The following is a 17123-nucleotide window of genomic DNA, read 5'->3' as shown; positions in this document are numbered from 1 at the left end:
AGTGACCACCATCACACTCACCGTCTGACACTCACACTCACTCTGACACCACAATAAACGTACTGACATCATTCTCACGCTGGAAGTGTCGTCTGCGCAATGATCGCGGGGGCGCCCGCGGCTTTCTTGACCCCAAGGACGACCGCGCACGTTGTGAGACGTCATTCGTTAGACCTCGCAGAAAATGTTTTTTTGGTTTTTTTTCACAGACAAAATCTTTTTATTTTTACAGCCGGGGGGAGGGGGGGGGGTCCGGAACCCCTGTAACACCCCCCCCCCCCCAATCCACCCCTGAATCACGTGACACTACCGAACCGGAAGATAATCAGTAGCGCAGCACCCCAGCGACAAAAGGTGTAGTACATGCTGTCTTTTGCTCGCAGTTTTATTTTCTGATTCTGCGCTTTGTTCATAACAACAGATTGTTTTACATTAACAAAGGATTGGCAAAAACATTATTCTTGCGAAATCGATGATGTTCTGTTATGTCCAATTAATCTCCACAATATTGAAGTTATGATTTGATGAATCGAAGCTCAAAGCCAAAGCTGCCATCTTGCCTTCTTGGCGGCCACTTTCGGAGAATGTGTCAAAACTGAAAGCAGAGCAGAAACTTGAAACTAACTGTCAAATCGGTTCTGATTGCAACGATGACCATCCTGTATAACCTGTGCAAATGATTTCTTCTTTTTGTAAGCATACACTTGGATTTATTGATATATGTGACTCCTTGAGACATTGGGGGAAATCCCAGTATCTATTTTTAGCACAGATGTTGTGATTTGTAGGTTGTTATTATTATGCAATTAAAGAACAGATCAAACACAACAATCTTCCCGCCACTGCCAAACTTCTGCTGAAGTCTGTCGCTAAACAGCCCACTTTCTACCTCCTCTCGAAAATACACAAACCCAACACCCCAGGCAGACCCATGTTTCTGCCTGCAGCTGTCCAACAGAGTTCATTTCGGAATACTTGGACTTCCTCCTTCAACCCATTGTACAGTCACTGCCAACGTACGTCAAAGACACAACTCATACCCTCAACCTTCTTGAACACCTCAACAGCCATCCCAGTTTTCAGCCCCAATTGTTGTTCACGTTGGATGTTGTGTCCCTGTACACATCCATACCCCACACTGACGGACTCAAAGCCCTTACATTCTTTCTGGATCGTCGTCCCACTGATTCTGCCTACCCACCAACCACAACACTTGTTCGCCTGGCTGAGCTTGTTCTCACTTTGAACACTTTTGAGTTTGACGGACAGGTGTTTGAGCAGATCAGCGGAGTCGCCATGGGTACGAAGATGGGACCCAGTTATGCATGTCTTTTCATGGGTCATCTTGAGCACCTCATTCTACAGTCTTATTCTGGCCCAGTTCCAGAACTGTACAAGAGGTTCGTCGACGATGGTTTGGGTGCCACTTCTCTGTCTGAACCCCTCCTTCTCGATTTCATTCACTTCATCCAAGCATTCCATCCCAGCATCAAGTTCACATTCAACATCTCTTCCTCATCTGTGGTCTTTCTTGACATCTCCATCTCCATCTTGCATGGTCGCTTCACCACCTCTGTCTTCTACAAAGAAACTGACGCTCATTCATACCTTGATTTCAACTCTTCTCATCATCCTGCCAACAAAAGCAGCATTCCTTTCTCTCAATTCCTTCGTCTTCGGAGGCTCTGCTCTGAAGACGACGACTTCCACCAACAGTCTGTCTTGATGACGTCTTTCTTTTTGGCCCGCAACTACCCTGATGCACTCGTCCGTGACGCCCTTCTGCGTGTTACCCAGGTCTGTCGAGAGTCCGCTCTCAGTCCTACACCATCTAGGGACAGTGACAGACCCGTCGTTTCCCTACTGTTTCATCCCCACAACATGCCAGTAAGCAGAATCCTGAAATCAAACTGGCACATCCTTCAAGGAAGTGGCTCTGTTGGTTCGATTTTTGCTCAAAAACCACTCTGTGCTTTCAGAAAAGACCGCAGCGTTCGCGACCTCTTGGTGAGATCCCGTCTTCGCAGTCCCACCAACCCCACAGCCCCTGGGACATTTCCTTGTTCCAAACGAAATTGCAAATCTTGTCCCTTCCTCCACTCTGACACCTGCCTCCAAGGCCCTCGTGGCTCCTTCACGGTCAACAGAACGTTTGACTGTCAAAGTCACAACCATGTCTATGCGATCGTCTGCCTCTCTTGTCGCCAGATTTATATCGGAGAAACCGCGCGCACCTTCGAGGTGCGTTTCTCCGAGCATCTGGCCGTCATTCCCGTAATAGGCCAGTATCCCTTCATTTCACCGCCGTTAATCACTCACTTGATCATGTCAGAGTCATGGCTCTGTGGCAAGTACGTGGCGACTCCTTCGAGCGCAAACTCAGGGAGTCCCACATCATATCATCCCTCGGCACTACCTGCCCCGATGAAATTAACATCCGCCGATTCATCTAAACTTTCCCCCCGCTGTTCCACCTTGTGTGTATGTGTGTGTGTGCGCATGCGTGTGTGTGTGTCCGCACGGGTACGTGAGTTTTCTCTTTCGTTCCCATTCATTCCCCCCCCCCCCCCCCCCCACATTTTGTTTGGTCTACAGACCTCAAAACTGCCGCTTTTCAACTCTTTTTTCTTGCCTGTGTTATTGTTGGCTTCCCCTCGAGTAGCTTCCCTTGCTTCTCTGTCTTTGTCATTTGTTGGTTTGTGCAGTGCAGTTGTTTTGTCAGTTATTCTCCTCTTTATCTGTTCTATCGTCTTTCTTCTTCTTTTTTGTGTGTGTGTGTTTTTGTGCCGTAAGAAGACCCTTAGGTCGAAAAGTCGCTGTTATTCGTTCCGTGTTCGTCATTTTAACGTGAGTACATTACTTTTTGGTCTCTTTATTATTATTATCGAATCAATATTTTTGAGTAGATCGATATGATGTGACAGAGTCGCCTTTCGTTGTTTGTGTGTTTTTATTTTTGACCGTAGTGGAACACTGTATAACCAGAGGTAATTTTACTTACACGATGTGACTTGATTTTTGCATTTGCACAAGCCAAGGCACATGGTTTTTGCAGGGACGGTGGACTCTTGCTGTAGCCTTGTAGCCTTGTCCGGTCATGTTTCCCAGTAGTTTCTATTAATGATGAAGGCGTTGCTCTATTTAGTCAGGTTTTACAGTGTAAGAATTTCAAGAAAATGTATCACAAGTCTTGTGAACAACTCTTGAATTTGAAATCGTGTCATAACAGTTGTAATTATTAGGGAGGTTTAGATATTGCGTCACCTACCCCGGCCTCACCTATCCCTATTGAGATAAGTCACGCAGAGGAATGTGTTCAAAACTGTTAGTTAGGTTCCACGTCACGTATCAAAGTAAGGCAAAACTCCTTTCGAACATCATGCATTTCGTGCTTTAAAAAAATCGCGGACAGTGGCAGTGCGCTGAAGTCCGCAAAAATACCCTGTGTTGAAACTGCTGCTGTCATTGTGTGGGTGTCGCTGTGACTTGAACTTTTAGTTCGAGAAAAGATTTGGAGTTTTTTTCTCTCATTCTGTCTGCCTGTTTGTCTCTCTCTCTCTGTCCGTGTAAGTGGGCGTGGTTTTTGTGTGTGTGCGGGTGTGTTTGTGTGTGTGTGTGTGTCTGTCTGTCTGTCTGCCTGTAAATTGGTGTGTGAGAGTGTGTTTGTGTGAGTGTGGGTGTGCATGCGTACATGCATGCCCACATGTGCGAGCCCAAACTTGGCCATCACTTCAAATGAATTGGACGGAATGTTTTTTGCAGGTCGTTTACAAAGTCTTTATGAAAAAACACATTCTTGCAAGGCAGTTTTACTAACCAAAATAAACACACACTCACACACACATGATACACGTGTGCATTGGGTTACTCAGCAGACTTCATCTGTTCCTGGGAAAAGGGTTACAAGTACTGTTATGCTGAATTTTCAGTCTGTTAAAATGTATTCAATTCAATCCTTTGCATTAATTTTTAAACATATGCTTCCTCACGCAAGGTAATTGCTTCCTGGGAGTATTTTGGTCGAGCCGACATTTCTAAATTTAGCTTGGGTCGTCCTTGCGTGCTCCATGGTTTGCTGTGATATCGCAGAGCCGTTGGAACGGGTCACCCGATTTATTTAATTTTAGTCAAGCAACCACACAACTAACAAATGTGGTTAATGCGCCAGGATATAGGAAAATGCTTTAAGGGGAGGTCTCATACTTTATTTCAATGATTTAGATTTAGATTTTAAAGTAATATAAAATACGTTGTTTTATACGTGATCACGTCCGTATCAGAAGCACGCACAGTGAGCGACACGGTAGGGGTGTATTATGCACGTAACGTGGTATCTAACGCTCAGAAGTTGTCAAAAACAAGGTCACAGTGTTCACGTATCATCGTGACTCAGACACATTTGCACTAAAATCCATTTCAGGGGAGCTTTTCCATGATTTTTCCTACTGGAGGGATGGAATTCATTCCACTGAACAGATTTAACAACAAACTACATTTGAACGAGCGGTATTTTGCTTTCTGTGTCTGTTTTTGGAAGTGAATCGAGGCAAGCACACTCAATAGGCCAACAGAAGGATACGTGACGTAAGTCTCAGCGCCTTTCCGTTCGGGGGGGTCATGTTCTTGACACATCGGCGACTTCGATGTATACAAACCAGAATTATGAAACATGGTCTGAAGTGTGAAGGAAAGATTCAAGAAAATACTGAGCATCCTTACAACCTCCTCGGATGGTTGGACTTGATAAAATTTGACATACGTTGCGCATACGTATGGAAGGGTTTGCTACGTGAACAGGTCCCTAATCACCACACGCAGCGCGACCCGCATGTGAGATACGTGTCCTGGTACGTGATGTAGCTGATAGGTAACGCAGTTTCTAAACGTCCCTATTGGTAAAAAAAAAAAATCAAATGTTTTTGGAAGCTGTTGGCTGGCAAGACTAACGAGCAGGAATAGCCTGACAGGTTTTCAGCTTCTCATTAACATTCTTTCAGAAAATAGACACTTTCCGGAAATAACTTGGGGGAATGTATATCATGTACAGTGGAAGAGTTGTAATTTGTCAAGTGAACATCCTCTTTTTAGCTTGCTGCGCTTGCTGATTTATTCACTTTATCACTCCACAAAACTCTCTCCTCCTATGATTCTGATGAAATGTTTGCAAGGCACACAAAAATCTTTTGTGCCGATTCAGCCCCTTCAGTAATTTATATAAGCAGGTAAGAATTATAGCCAAACAATGATATGAAAATAGTGTTAAACTTAAAATCATCAATGTTAACATTCTTGTATTTGATTCCAGAGGGGAGGAGAGTAAAAGCAAGAAGAGAACAGGGAAGATGTGACACAAACAACATGCTGCATGGGCATCTTGGCAACATCAACACCATCTGCAGCCTACCCTGATCTCTTGAGCATGACCAGCGTTCTTCACTGACAACAAAGTCTCTTGTCAATATGTGAGTTACAATTTTATAACTATCAGTATCGCAAATCTCCTCCAGGCGGAAATTCCAAGGCAGAAATAATGAAGATGAAGTTAACAGTCTTGCTTACATGTAACTGTTATTAATATTCTTGTTTTTATATTTAGTCAAGTTTTGACTAAATATTTTAACATCGAGGGGGAATCGAAACGAGGGTCGTGGTGTATGTGCGTGTGTGTGTCTGTGTCTGTGTCTGTGTGTCTGTGTGTGTGTGTGTGTGTAGAGCGATTCAGACTAAACTACTGGACCGATCTTTATGAAATTTGACATGAGAGTTCCTGGGTATGAAATCCCCGAACGTTTTTTTCATTTTTTTGATAAATGTCTTTGATGACGTCATATCCGGCTTTTCGTGAAAGTTGAGGCGGCACTGTCACGCCCTCATTTTTCAACCAAATTGGTTCAAATTTTGGTCAAGTATTCTTCGACGAAGCCCGGGGTTCGGTATTGCATTTCAGCTTGGTGGCTTAAAAATTAATTAATGACTTTGGTCATTAAAAATCGGAAAATTGTAAAAAAAAATAAAAATTTATAAAACGATCCAAATTTACGTTTATCTTATTCTCCATCATTTGCTGATTCCAAAAACATATAAATATGTTATATTCGGATTAAAAACAAGCTCTGAAAATTAAATATATAAAAATTATTATCAAAATTAAATGTTCCAAATCAATTTAAAAACACTTTCATCTTATTCCTTGTCGGTTCCTGATTCCAAAAACATATAGATATGATATGTTTGGATTAAAAACACGCTCAGAAAGTTAAAACAAAGAGAGGTACAGAAAAGCGTGCTATCCTTCTTAGCGCAACTACTACCCCGCTCTTCTTGTCAATTTCACTGCCTTTGCCATGAGCGGTGGACTGACGATGCTACGAGTATACGGTCTTGCTGAAAAATGGCAGCTACTTGACTAAATATTGTATTTTCGCCTTACGCGACTTGTTTAATCTGTGGAAATAGTTCCCTGATAGTAATATGTACTTAACTAAAATCACAAACAGCACACACAACATAGAGAATTTTAATTAAAAATTGTATATCTATTTTTTCTGGAATTTTCTTTGAAAGAATTTTGGACAATAGACAGTAGGAGATATTTACAGTGACTTTCTTAGATTCTTAATACATATAGGGTGAAGTACGTTGTATCAAGGAGACACCCACCCCAACCGTGGGTCAAAATCTGTGAATAGGGTATGTAATACCTAGTAAACGCCAGAACACTTTGATCAATGACATGTAAGGGAAAAGAACTTTTTGATTGTTTGTTTTTGGGGTTTGTAAGGTTTCGCACACAGTTTTGCTCACATGTTATTATGTTCAATCACTCTCACTGCTAGCGCCTGTGTGTATCAAGGCTTGTATTTCAGTCAAGACCCAGTGGATGAATATCAAGGGACTCCCGCTGGGTCTTGACTGAAATACAAGCCATATAAAAATCACGAGTGTTACCTGTATATCCATTCCCATGAAGATCTAAAAGACAAAGTGTGACGGAAACATCAAGCTTTAATTGTCTGTTCAGATGAGGCACTGGGGGCTTAACCTCTGCACATACAGTACTCCCCGGTTAACGTCACTACCGTTTAAGGTCACACCTCTGATAACATCAATCAGGGTGTTCGTCCCGACCTAAAGCCTTCTTTGTATGACTAAGAAAACCTCGCTTAGCGTGACCTCGGATACGGGAACACCTCTTTTTAGGTGACCCCCGTTCTGGTCTCTAAATGCAGAAGACTACCGCTTAAGATCAAGCGAAACTGAAACGGAAAAAAATCTCCCAATTTTGCGGCCTTGACAGAGTTTTTTTCCATATGACGTCAAAAGAGAAGTGACGCACAAATGTAAACGTCATCAGATTATTTGGCCCGATTATTTTACCCCAAAGAGGATGAGGATGAGGAAATCTTTCGCAAATAAAACTTGGAAAATAGTTCCCGCCAAAAAAGTCGCTGAACCAATCAAAATTGCCAACGGAAACCACTTTGACAGAGTGAGACCCGTGGATGATGACAGATGTAGGGGAAGGGCCCCTAATATGGACCACTTTTTGTTTATTGCTGATAACTAGCTTGTTTTCGTGCAAAGAAGTTTCATTTTGTGCTTGGTAGTCCTTCTTTCTTAGGTTAATCTTAGGTTAACCGTTAGGCCTAATTAGAGTAAAATAGCTTTGATACACATTCAGCAAAATTTAAATACAGAAAAAATCACAAAGGGTCCATATTAGGAGCCTGGGCGCCTAATATGGACCAGTGAAGCGGCCTTCACGAATCACTGTAAAAAGCCCCCTATATTTCAAAATAACATGATACAACTTAGTGTACAAGTCAGCCTAATTAAAATATGCTCTAGATTTATCTGTTTCGGGTTGATGAGAGCATTATTTGAAGCACACCAGGAAACTAAAGAAGCTTATCAAAAACAGAGTGAAAATAAGTGAAATTATCAACTTCCACGAAAAGAAGACTTTTCGTTGCATTTTTTTTTTAAATCTCGAGGGCTAGTTATAAGGTTATTGCCAGCAAGCTTCTTAACCAACTTCCGGAACTATTTGAAGATATTGGTAAAAAAAGAGTGTTTTGATTTGAGAGTGCATAAAAACTGTTAGGATAACAGTAGGGGAAAGAAACATATATGTATGTGTAGGTATATGATTGGAGATTCCAATAATACCACAAATTACTCAAAAGGGGCAGACAATGTTTTACGCAAGGGGCGGATAATCCAATTTATTCAGTTTATTAGTGAAAATATAGACAAAATGCTATTTTATGCTTGTAAATATTAAAAATATCCAGTCAAAACTAATGTAGACATTTTTATTGGCCTTTTGTCAGCATAGTTGAATGATTTTAGTTTTGAGATATGCCTTATTCATTTTTATATTTAGTCAAGTTTTGACTAAATATTTTAACATCGAGGGGGAATCGAAACGAGGGTCGTGGTGTATGTGCGTGTGTCTGTCTGTCTGTCTGTGTGTGTGTGTAGAGCGATTCAGACTAAACTACTGGACCGATCTTTATGAAATTTGACATGAGAGTTCCTGGGTATGAAATCCCCGAACGTTTTTTTCATTTTTTTGATAAATGTCTTTGATGACGTCATATCCGGCTTTTCGTGAAAGTTGAGGCGGCACTGTCACGCCCTCATTTTTCAACCAAATTGGTTGAAATTTTGGTCAAGTAATCTTCGACGAAGCCCGGACTTCGGTATTGCATTTCAGCTTGGTGGCTTAAAAATTAATTAATGACTTTGGTCATTAAAAATCGGAAAATTGTAAAAAAAAAAAAATTATAAAACGATCCAAATTTACGTTTATCTTATTCTCCATCATTTTCTGATTCCAAAAACATATAAATATGTTATATTTGGATTAAAAACAAGCTCTGAAAATTAAATATATAAAAATTATTATCAAAATTAAATTGTCCAAATCAATTTAAAAACACTTTCATCTTATTCCTTGTCGGTTCCTGATTCCAAAAACATATAGATATGATATGTTTGGATTATAAACACGCTCAGAAAGTTAAAACAAAGAGAGGTACAGAAAAGCGTGCTATCCTTCTTAGCGCAACTACTACCCCGCTCTTCTTGTCAATTTCACTGCCTTTGCCATGAGCGGTGGACTGACGATGCCACGAGTATACGGTCTTGCTGAAAAATGGCATTGCGTTCAGTTTCATTCTGTGAGTTCGACAGCTACTTGACTAAATATTGTATTTTCGCCTTACGCGACTTGTTTTTTTTTGCAACAGGTTAGCCATAATATGAGATTTTTGACGATATTTCTAAAAATAGAGTGTGTTGAATTGAGATTGCATAAAAACTGTTAGGACAACAGTAGAGGAAAGAAACATCTATGTATATAGGATACTCACGTGGAAATGTTGGATCTTCCTGACGAGAATTATCAACTGTGTCGGTTCTTTTCCTACCTGTCCCACCCCTCCCACCCCTGCCTTGTCCCCTTCTGCCACGCCCCCTTCCACGCGACGTGGATGGTTGTACAAAATCATCATTATCACTCTCACTTTCGTCACTTTCAATTCCCTTTCATTTTGAACAATGTCTCCCTCGCCTCCCACCACATTTTCATCTTCACTTTCATCTCCATTGCCGGGAATATCCATCAACATACGAACAGCTTCCTCAACAGTATAGCGCCGATTCGCCATGTTAGAGAATCGAACCAAAGATGTCCAGAAAAACGCAATAAAATCCGTCAAAATCAATCGAATTCACTCAAAACAGCACCCACATGGAGGCAGACATCTTGGCTATCGAAAACGAGGCAACTGCGGACTCTCGGTTGTTTCCCCTGAGTAACAGGGCGTCCGACTGCTGTGAGGGTCCGACCGCGCTTAAATGCGCGGTCGGAAGCGAAAGGCTTAATGAATTATATGAAAATAGCCTTTAGCTTTTATTTTCTTCGATTTGTTGAAGGTGGTCCATATTAGGGGACTCGCACATACTTTGAGATTTTGCTATTATTTTTTGTGTGCAGTAGAAACTCGGGGTCAACACTGCTAAAATGTAACAAATACGGTTTTAGCTGTCATATATAGCCATTTCTGTTTGATAAAAGCTTTGGCTGTAGACAGAAACGTGTCCGTTTTAGGCGGCAAATTTAGAGTGAACGCTGCCAAAAGTGAAAAAAGAGAAAAAGCCTAACGGTTTTGAGATTTGTGTTTTTGACATGTGCAAGTTATCCAAAGAGGGTGAATACAGCGAATAAAACTTTTTTGAACGCTCTAGCGCCGTTAGTTGGTGGTGGTCCATATTAGGAGCCGGTCCATATTAGGAGCCCTTCCCCTAACTGCAGTGTGCCCGCTCCCCTTCTGCAGAGGTGCATGAGGCTAGAATTGACCTCATGTTGTAATGAATGCCATAAGCGATATTTGAGTAGTGCCAATTTTAGGCCAAAATAAAAGACATTGTTGAAGATTTGAGATATTTGGAAGCTCTCTCTATCTCTCTCTCTCTCTCTCTCTCTCTCTCTCTTTCGTTCCCCCTCTCTCTCTTCTCTCATGGTCTCTGTTTCTGTCTGGTCTGTCTGTCTCTCTCTCACTCTCAGTCTCCGACCCCTCTCCTCTCTCTCTTTCTCTCTATCTTTGCCCCTCTGGCCATCTCTCTCTCTTCTATCATGTCTCTTTCTCTCTCTCAGCCTCCAATCTATCTCTCTCTCTCGATCTCCCTCTTTTTAACTCTGTCTCTCTCTCCGTCTGCTCTCTTTATCTCTGTCATGATCAGTTTGTCTGTGTCTCTCCTCTCTTGCTATGTCTGTCTTACCTCACCTCCCCTCTCTCTCTCTCTCTCTCTCTCTCTCTCTCTCTCTCTCTCTCTCTCTCTCTCTAATGCAGCTGATGGTCTATGTGTCAGTGTCAGTATGTATGTCAGTGTGTCTCTCTCTAGCTCCGGATCTGCCCATTATTACGTCATTGACTTTCAATTGGCGGGAAGTCTTTTATGAGGCCTCAAACTAAACTCTGATCTCCTCGGATAAGATCAATTTTTTCTAATGAAATTGATCCTATCCGAGGATCGGTTAACGTGTCCCTCGGATAAGATCACGATTTTTTTTGGTCCCAAGGGGGGTCACCTTATCCGAGGAGTACTGTACCTTATTCTAAAGGCACGCCTCTTGATCTATGTCAAGTCGGTGCATAATGGTGGCTTGGTTGTCCCCGTCAGTTGAAAGCCTCTTACACGGATTTGACTGAACACCAAGTGGTTACACACGCATATCATGAGATCTTGGACACCTTCATCGTCTATAGGGCCTACTGCGCCGCAGAGGAGCTAGAAATACTCGCAAAATGCATTAAACAGCTTGTCCAGAGAACAATCGTAGTCGATGATGTACCGATAAGGGCGTTTGTACCGAGCTTGTAACTTCACATGAGCATAGCCTGAACATAGCAGTGCTGGTCAGACGGACTGGGTTTTTAACGATTGCTAGTTTGACTTCTGTTTTAGTTGAGAGAGCCGGCACCAACGAGCACACACACTCACACACCCACGGTTTGTCATGTTGATCACAAGAGAGAAATAGAACAGCGAATAGAAGGAAACATAACAGATTACGTCCCCAGAATGTGACGCGATGGATGACAGACGTCATGAAATCTATGACGCTGTGATGATAGTCTCGGCAAGTCGAGACTAAAACTCAGCTATAGCACTGAACGACTCTCGTGCAAGTTCTCGAAATTGTGGTAACCCATTGCACATCCGGTTGACAGGTACATGTGCATTTTGGAATGTCAAAGACGACAGAAAGTAGAGCCAGCTATGATGTATTTGTTGCACCCTTATTTTTCCACTATTTTATGTGTTATAAGAGTGCAATTGTTACATCATAAATGTAACAAGAGAACAATTGAAATACAAGAAATATACCAAGAGTACATTTACAGAGACATATAAGGGAGGTCATGGGATATAAAGAAAATATGTTCATACCAAGTGGCCAAAGTTTGCTATTTCTAATGAGGAACTGACCCTGCACAGGGGTGGACTTGATGCCTTAGGAGGGTGGGCGCTTACAGGGTATTTTTTGGTACATTTCTGTGGCACAATAATATATTTTTGACAGCGAAGGGCACTTCACAGAATTTCCAATCATATTTCTTCTTTCAACTTTTCTCCTGAACGTTCCAGGGCTGCATCAGGAGGCAGAGGTGCTGGCTGTCGACTGGTCCAGGAGATGAAGAGAATCCCAGCCAGATATATTTCACACAGGATCAGAATGGAGCTCTCTCAGATTCTAGATCCTGTCAAGGACTTGCCTGACAGAGACTATCGCGCTTTTGCCGATAGAAATGGGCTGACACCAAGGGACTGGCAGGTAAATCGGTGTTGCTTGTTCTTGAAATATTTCCAGGTAGAGATTGTACCTGTTTGCAAGGAAAGGAAGGGCAATGACAATTCCTGTCATAAAGTCAAGCGGTACCAAGTGACCTTTCCTGTCATAAAGTCAAGCGGTACCAAGTGACCTTTCCTGTCATAAAGACAACCGGTGCCAAGTGACCTTTCCTGTCATAAAGTCAAGCGGTGCCAAGTGACCTTTCCTGTCATAAAGTCAAGCGGTACCAAGTGACCTTTTCTGTCATAAAGTCAAGCGGTACCAAGTGACCTTTCCTGTCATAAAGTCAAGCGGTGTGACCTTTCCTGTCATAAAGTCAAGCGGTACCAAGTGACCTTTCCTGTGCACCTCGGCCCTGGTCCTGAGTTTTCCTACTTAGCGGACAAGGCCAGGACCTAAATTTGGACCTATATGCATGTTCAGTCCAGGTCTATCTCAACTTTTGTCTTATGAGGCTGGGAACAACACTGTTTCTTGGTTAATACCAGAAACTAGAATGTATTATCTTTATTTCATCATTAATATTTTAGTTAGATAGTGATACAAACACTCAACGAAAACCATAGTGTACAATTTTTTATCTTTTTTAAATGTTACAATTTGAATTCTTGTCACATCCTCTGGATTTCATTTTACGTGAGTCATGTACGTACGTATTTTGAATTGTGTGTAATGTTCTGAACGTAGACAATCAAAATATGCAAGTATTTCTAATTCGCTCTCTGCAGGCCAAGGATATCTTTAGAACCAGTATTCATTTTTGAAATCAATTTGTATGGTTAAAATGTCTGACTTAGATAAAGAAATATCACCCCCGTATCATGGTTTCCTCTGGTTCACAGCTCTGGAGAATAACCGGATTATAAGTTTGAACTTTAGCCCAGTAAATCAGAGCCATCTATGGTGTGCCTGTTTCAGTGGTTGGATTCTCAGAAGGTTCCAGGGGAGACAAGTTCTATCTGCAAGGTTCTGGACTACCTCATAAACAAGCGTGGGGTACGCTTCACGGTGTTCGATGTCTACAAAACGCTGGTCGACATGGACTCTGAGGGGCAGAATGTCATCTTGAATGGAATGACAGGTATTCATCTACCTAAATAATGCACTATTTTGTTTCTTTAGCAAATGGTGTACAATGGTAACTGTGATGTGAGGCCCCTCCGATGAGAGGACAACTCCCAGTAAAGGACACCTTCTGTGGTCCCACTGTCTAGGCCAACAAAGTAAGTCGCTTCAAGCAATATCAAAACATTTAGACAATCTGTCAGCCTGAAACTAAAAGATCTACATTGAAAACCTGGGATCATCGTCGAGACGACTAAAACTTGGCTGGCGAAACCCGTAAACTTATTTATGGCAAGTTAGTTGTGACACTCTTCGGAAAATCAGAAGAGTCCCTACATTTCACATGGCCTGTTATGACAGGTATATTTTGGTCAAGATAATACTAATAGACAAGGGTTCTAAAGAAGATGTCCTTTTTTGTTGTTGAGGTGTCCTCATCAGAAGGGCAGGTACCATTGTATTCTGGTAAGACGTGGGGTGTAATGCATGTGTGACATCGGTGGGATGTAATCTATATTAAATTACATATCTTACCCAACTCACATATAGCAATTAACTCTAGTTCAGTGCTGGTAACGCTGTACGCATCCCCTTGGTAACCAAGGGAAGCCCCTCTAAAAAAAAGAGTGACCAATCCCATAAGGCCATATTAATACATACTTCCGACTTCCGTATGCGCGCGCATACGCCGCCATATGCATCATTCCATACTCAGCGAGCAGTGGGACTGGTCGTGTTTTGTACGCTCTGGCTGTGTTCAGCCATTTTGACACTTCGTCTGCGGACTTGGTCATTTACCTCTTGGTTTCTTCTAGCTTGTCTTCGCTTCTCTACATGTTGAGGTGAGGTCGTTCTTGTTTTTTGCTTGTGTTTGTGGGCGTTTTGACCTTTAATTTGAACTTGTGAAATTTTCTTGTTTACAAAATTTTTCGTGAGTTGTTTTGGTCATGGCGGATAGCGCCAAGAAGCGGCAGTCGTCTAAGCAAGTAACTGCTGATTCTCCGCCTACAAAGAAAACGCCTAGGAAAGCGAAAGCTCCCGGCCAGGCACATGTTTCGGTTCAGGAACCGTCGTTGCAAAAGATTACCGATGTTTTGATTGACATGCCTACTTCGGCGAATTTGACTGATAAAACTTTAGACAAGTTGTCTCGTGCTGATAAGCCCGCTAAGGCGGCTTCGGTGTCTGTGATTCCCGGCCTTGCGTCTGTGGACGTAGCGTCTCTTTTACTTTCTTTAAGCTCACAGGTCTCGTCCTTGGCAGAGGAGGTTGCGTCCACGCGGGCGGAGTTCCGGTCACTGCCTGCTGGTGTGACTGGTGTGTCGTCTCTGGCCGACTTCCGCCCTTTGCCTTCTGCTACTGTTACTCAGGCTGAGGTTCATGCGTCTCAGGATGGTACCATGCCTACTCTGGTGGCTTGCGGTCCGGCTTCTGGTGGTTCTCGCCACATTAAAGGTATGTCTTCTACCCAAGTATCTGGGTTCTCCGGAGAAAGGGTAGAGCGTTTTCAAGAGAAAGTAACTCCGGGCTCAGGCTTTGTGGGTGAAAGTTCTGAAGCTGAGGCTGGCTCTGACTGCATTGGCAGCAGGTCGGTGGCGGTCAAGAACCTTGGAGAGCGAACGGAAGATTTGTCGCAACCACCCGCTTCTTTAGAATGCGGTAAGGGTGCGCGTCTTTCGCTTCCGCCCGGGGGGCAGGAAGGGAGCAGTGTGGCTGGCTCTTTGTTTGACTATGGTAGTCAAGCAGGGGGCCAGCTGACGGATGGCATGGAAGTGCCGGACGGCTGTTCAGAAGACGGTGCTTCCGCAGCAGTCGAAGGTACCGAATTCAAGATTCCGTTTAAGCTTTCTGATGCGGTGGCATCTGCGGCTGAGACGGCTTCAAGATATTTTGCAGAGGGGGTGGTGGAATCTAAGTCTCTTGTGGTTCCTCCTCTCTCTGCACTTGGAGACTTTCGCAGTGCGAAAGGGAAGAAATGTTCTTTCAAATTTCTCGAATCGCCCGCTGTTGCGTATGAGATGCCGAAAGTCTTGAAGAAGAATTCTCAGTCGTATAATCAGGTGGCCCCAATGCCTTTGTTGGTTCAACATGGGGACGCACCTGATTCGGCCACGTCGTGGCTGGCTCAAACAGGACAAGCGGTGCCTGGTGCAGCGGCTCTCCGCAATTTCAAGCTGGTGCCGCAGCCTGTTGACTTGGTGGAGTCTTTTGCTCTTCCTAGAGCGGCTCTGCCTGTTACGCCGGATCTGGCGTCTCTCAGGGAAGACGGTTATAGCAAAGACAGACCTGTGCCCTATGTGGAGGGCTCTCTGTTGGCGCTAGAGGAGACAGGGAGATCTCTGTTGGAATTGTCCTCGGTTTCTGAGTCACTTCAACGTTCGTTGTCGAGATCGATTGCGTCAAGTCTTGAGCCTTTTGAGTTTCGTTATGACGCTTCTGCTGAAGACGTTACAACGCTGTTGGCTACCTTAGCCAGGGTCTCTCGTGAGCAAATGGGGCTTTCAGCCAAGCTGTACACTCATGCGATTCTCTCGCGCAGAGCTGCCTTTCTGAGTGGCTCAAAGATCAGGGACAAGGGAACTATCGATAGTCTGAGGTTCTCTCCCTTTGAGGACGGCTCACTTGTAAGTCGTTCGTCTCTTGATGCTTTGCAAAAGGAGACCCAAGACGCCAGGGATTTGGCGATTGCCAGGATCGCCCATCAGGGCTTTCAAAAACCGCAGAATAAGCCTCAGCAGCAGAACAAGGCTCAGCCTTCGTTCTCGGGCGGTGGCAAGAGTCAGAACCAGAACTCCTCTTCTCGAGGCAGGGGGCGTGGCGCCCCTTATCAGAAGAGGGGTTCGTTTGGTGGATCTAGGGGGTCGGGGCGTAAGCCTCACCCCCAATGATGTCTTCCCGAGCAGATCGCCCCGTTAGCCCCCACCTTTGTGGTGGCGGGCGGCCCCTCCAGGGCCATCGCTGCCTGGATGCGTTTGGTGTCCAGCCAGTGGATTTTGGGGGTAATCAGTTCGGGATTTCGTCTTCTCTGGGCAGACGGGAAGGCACCGCTGTCCAGGATACCGCCGCCTTTTGTGTTTCCGCGGGACGCGGAGGCCAAAGCAGCTATTCAGGGAGAGGTCGCTGCACTCCTTTCAAAAGGTGCGATCGAGGAGGTGCTCGATCACAGGTCCCCAGGCTTTTACGGCAGGTTGTTCGTAGTACCCAAAGCCTCGGGGGCGTGGAGGCCTGTTCTGGATTTGTCGCCGTTGAACAGGTTCCTGCGGGTCGTGAAGTTCACGATGGAGACGCCTGCCTCAGTGAGAGAAGCCCTTCGGCCGGGGGACTGGGTCACGTCTATAGACCTGACCGACGCTTATTTTCATGTGCTGATGCATGCGGCAGACACAAAATGGCTTCGTTTCCGCTGGGGAGAGAGGATCTTTCAGTTTCGGGCGCTCCCGTTCGGTCTGTCTCTCTCCCCCTGGATTTTCACGATGGTCGTGCGTCAGCTTTGTGCCCTCGTGAGGCAAGAAGGTGTGCGGCTGAGAGCCTATTTGGACGACTGGTTGATTTTGCATCAGGACCAGGTCCTCTGCAATACGCACACTCAGAGGGTGCTCAGTCTAGCGGTTCAGCTCGGTTTCACAGCCAACCTCGTGAAGTCGGAGTTGGTGCCCTCCCAGCAGTTCACGTACCTGGGAATGGAGTTCGATAC

At 44.1% G+C, this 17123-nt stretch overlaps 1 protein-coding gene across 4 annotated transcripts in view; it reads left to right on the top strand.

The window, feature by feature from the left end:
• The first annotated feature begins 299 nt into the window (after positions 1-299).
• Positions 300-17123, top strand: part of LOC138970921 (uncharacterized) — a 52687-nt gene continuing 35863 nt past the window's right edge. For 3 of the 4 annotated variants that reach the window (XM_070343502.1, XM_070343500.1, XM_070343503.1), the window contains exons 1-4: positions 300-354; positions 5306-5462; positions 12160-12346; positions 13283-13445. In XM_070343502.1, coding sequence (XP_070199603.1) covers positions 5461-5462; positions 12160-12346; positions 13283-13445 — 352 coding nt within the window. In that variant the 5' untranslated portion in view covers positions 300-354; positions 5306-5460. Of the gene's footprint in view, positions 355-407; positions 693-5305; positions 5463-12159; positions 12347-13282; positions 13446-17123 lie in introns of those variants that run through there. The other variant, XM_070343501.1, reaches the window with a different exon arrangement.

The sequence above is a fragment of the Littorina saxatilis genome, linkage group LG7 (genome assembly GCF_037325665.1).
Source record: "Littorina saxatilis isolate snail1 linkage group LG7, US_GU_Lsax_2.0, whole genome shotgun sequence".
NCBI classification, from domain to species: Eukaryota; Metazoa; Mollusca; class Gastropoda; order Littorinimorpha; family Littorinidae; genus Littorina; species Littorina saxatilis.
Note: the sequence above shows the minus strand (reverse complement) of the source record. Positions and strands in the feature narration are given on the sequence as shown.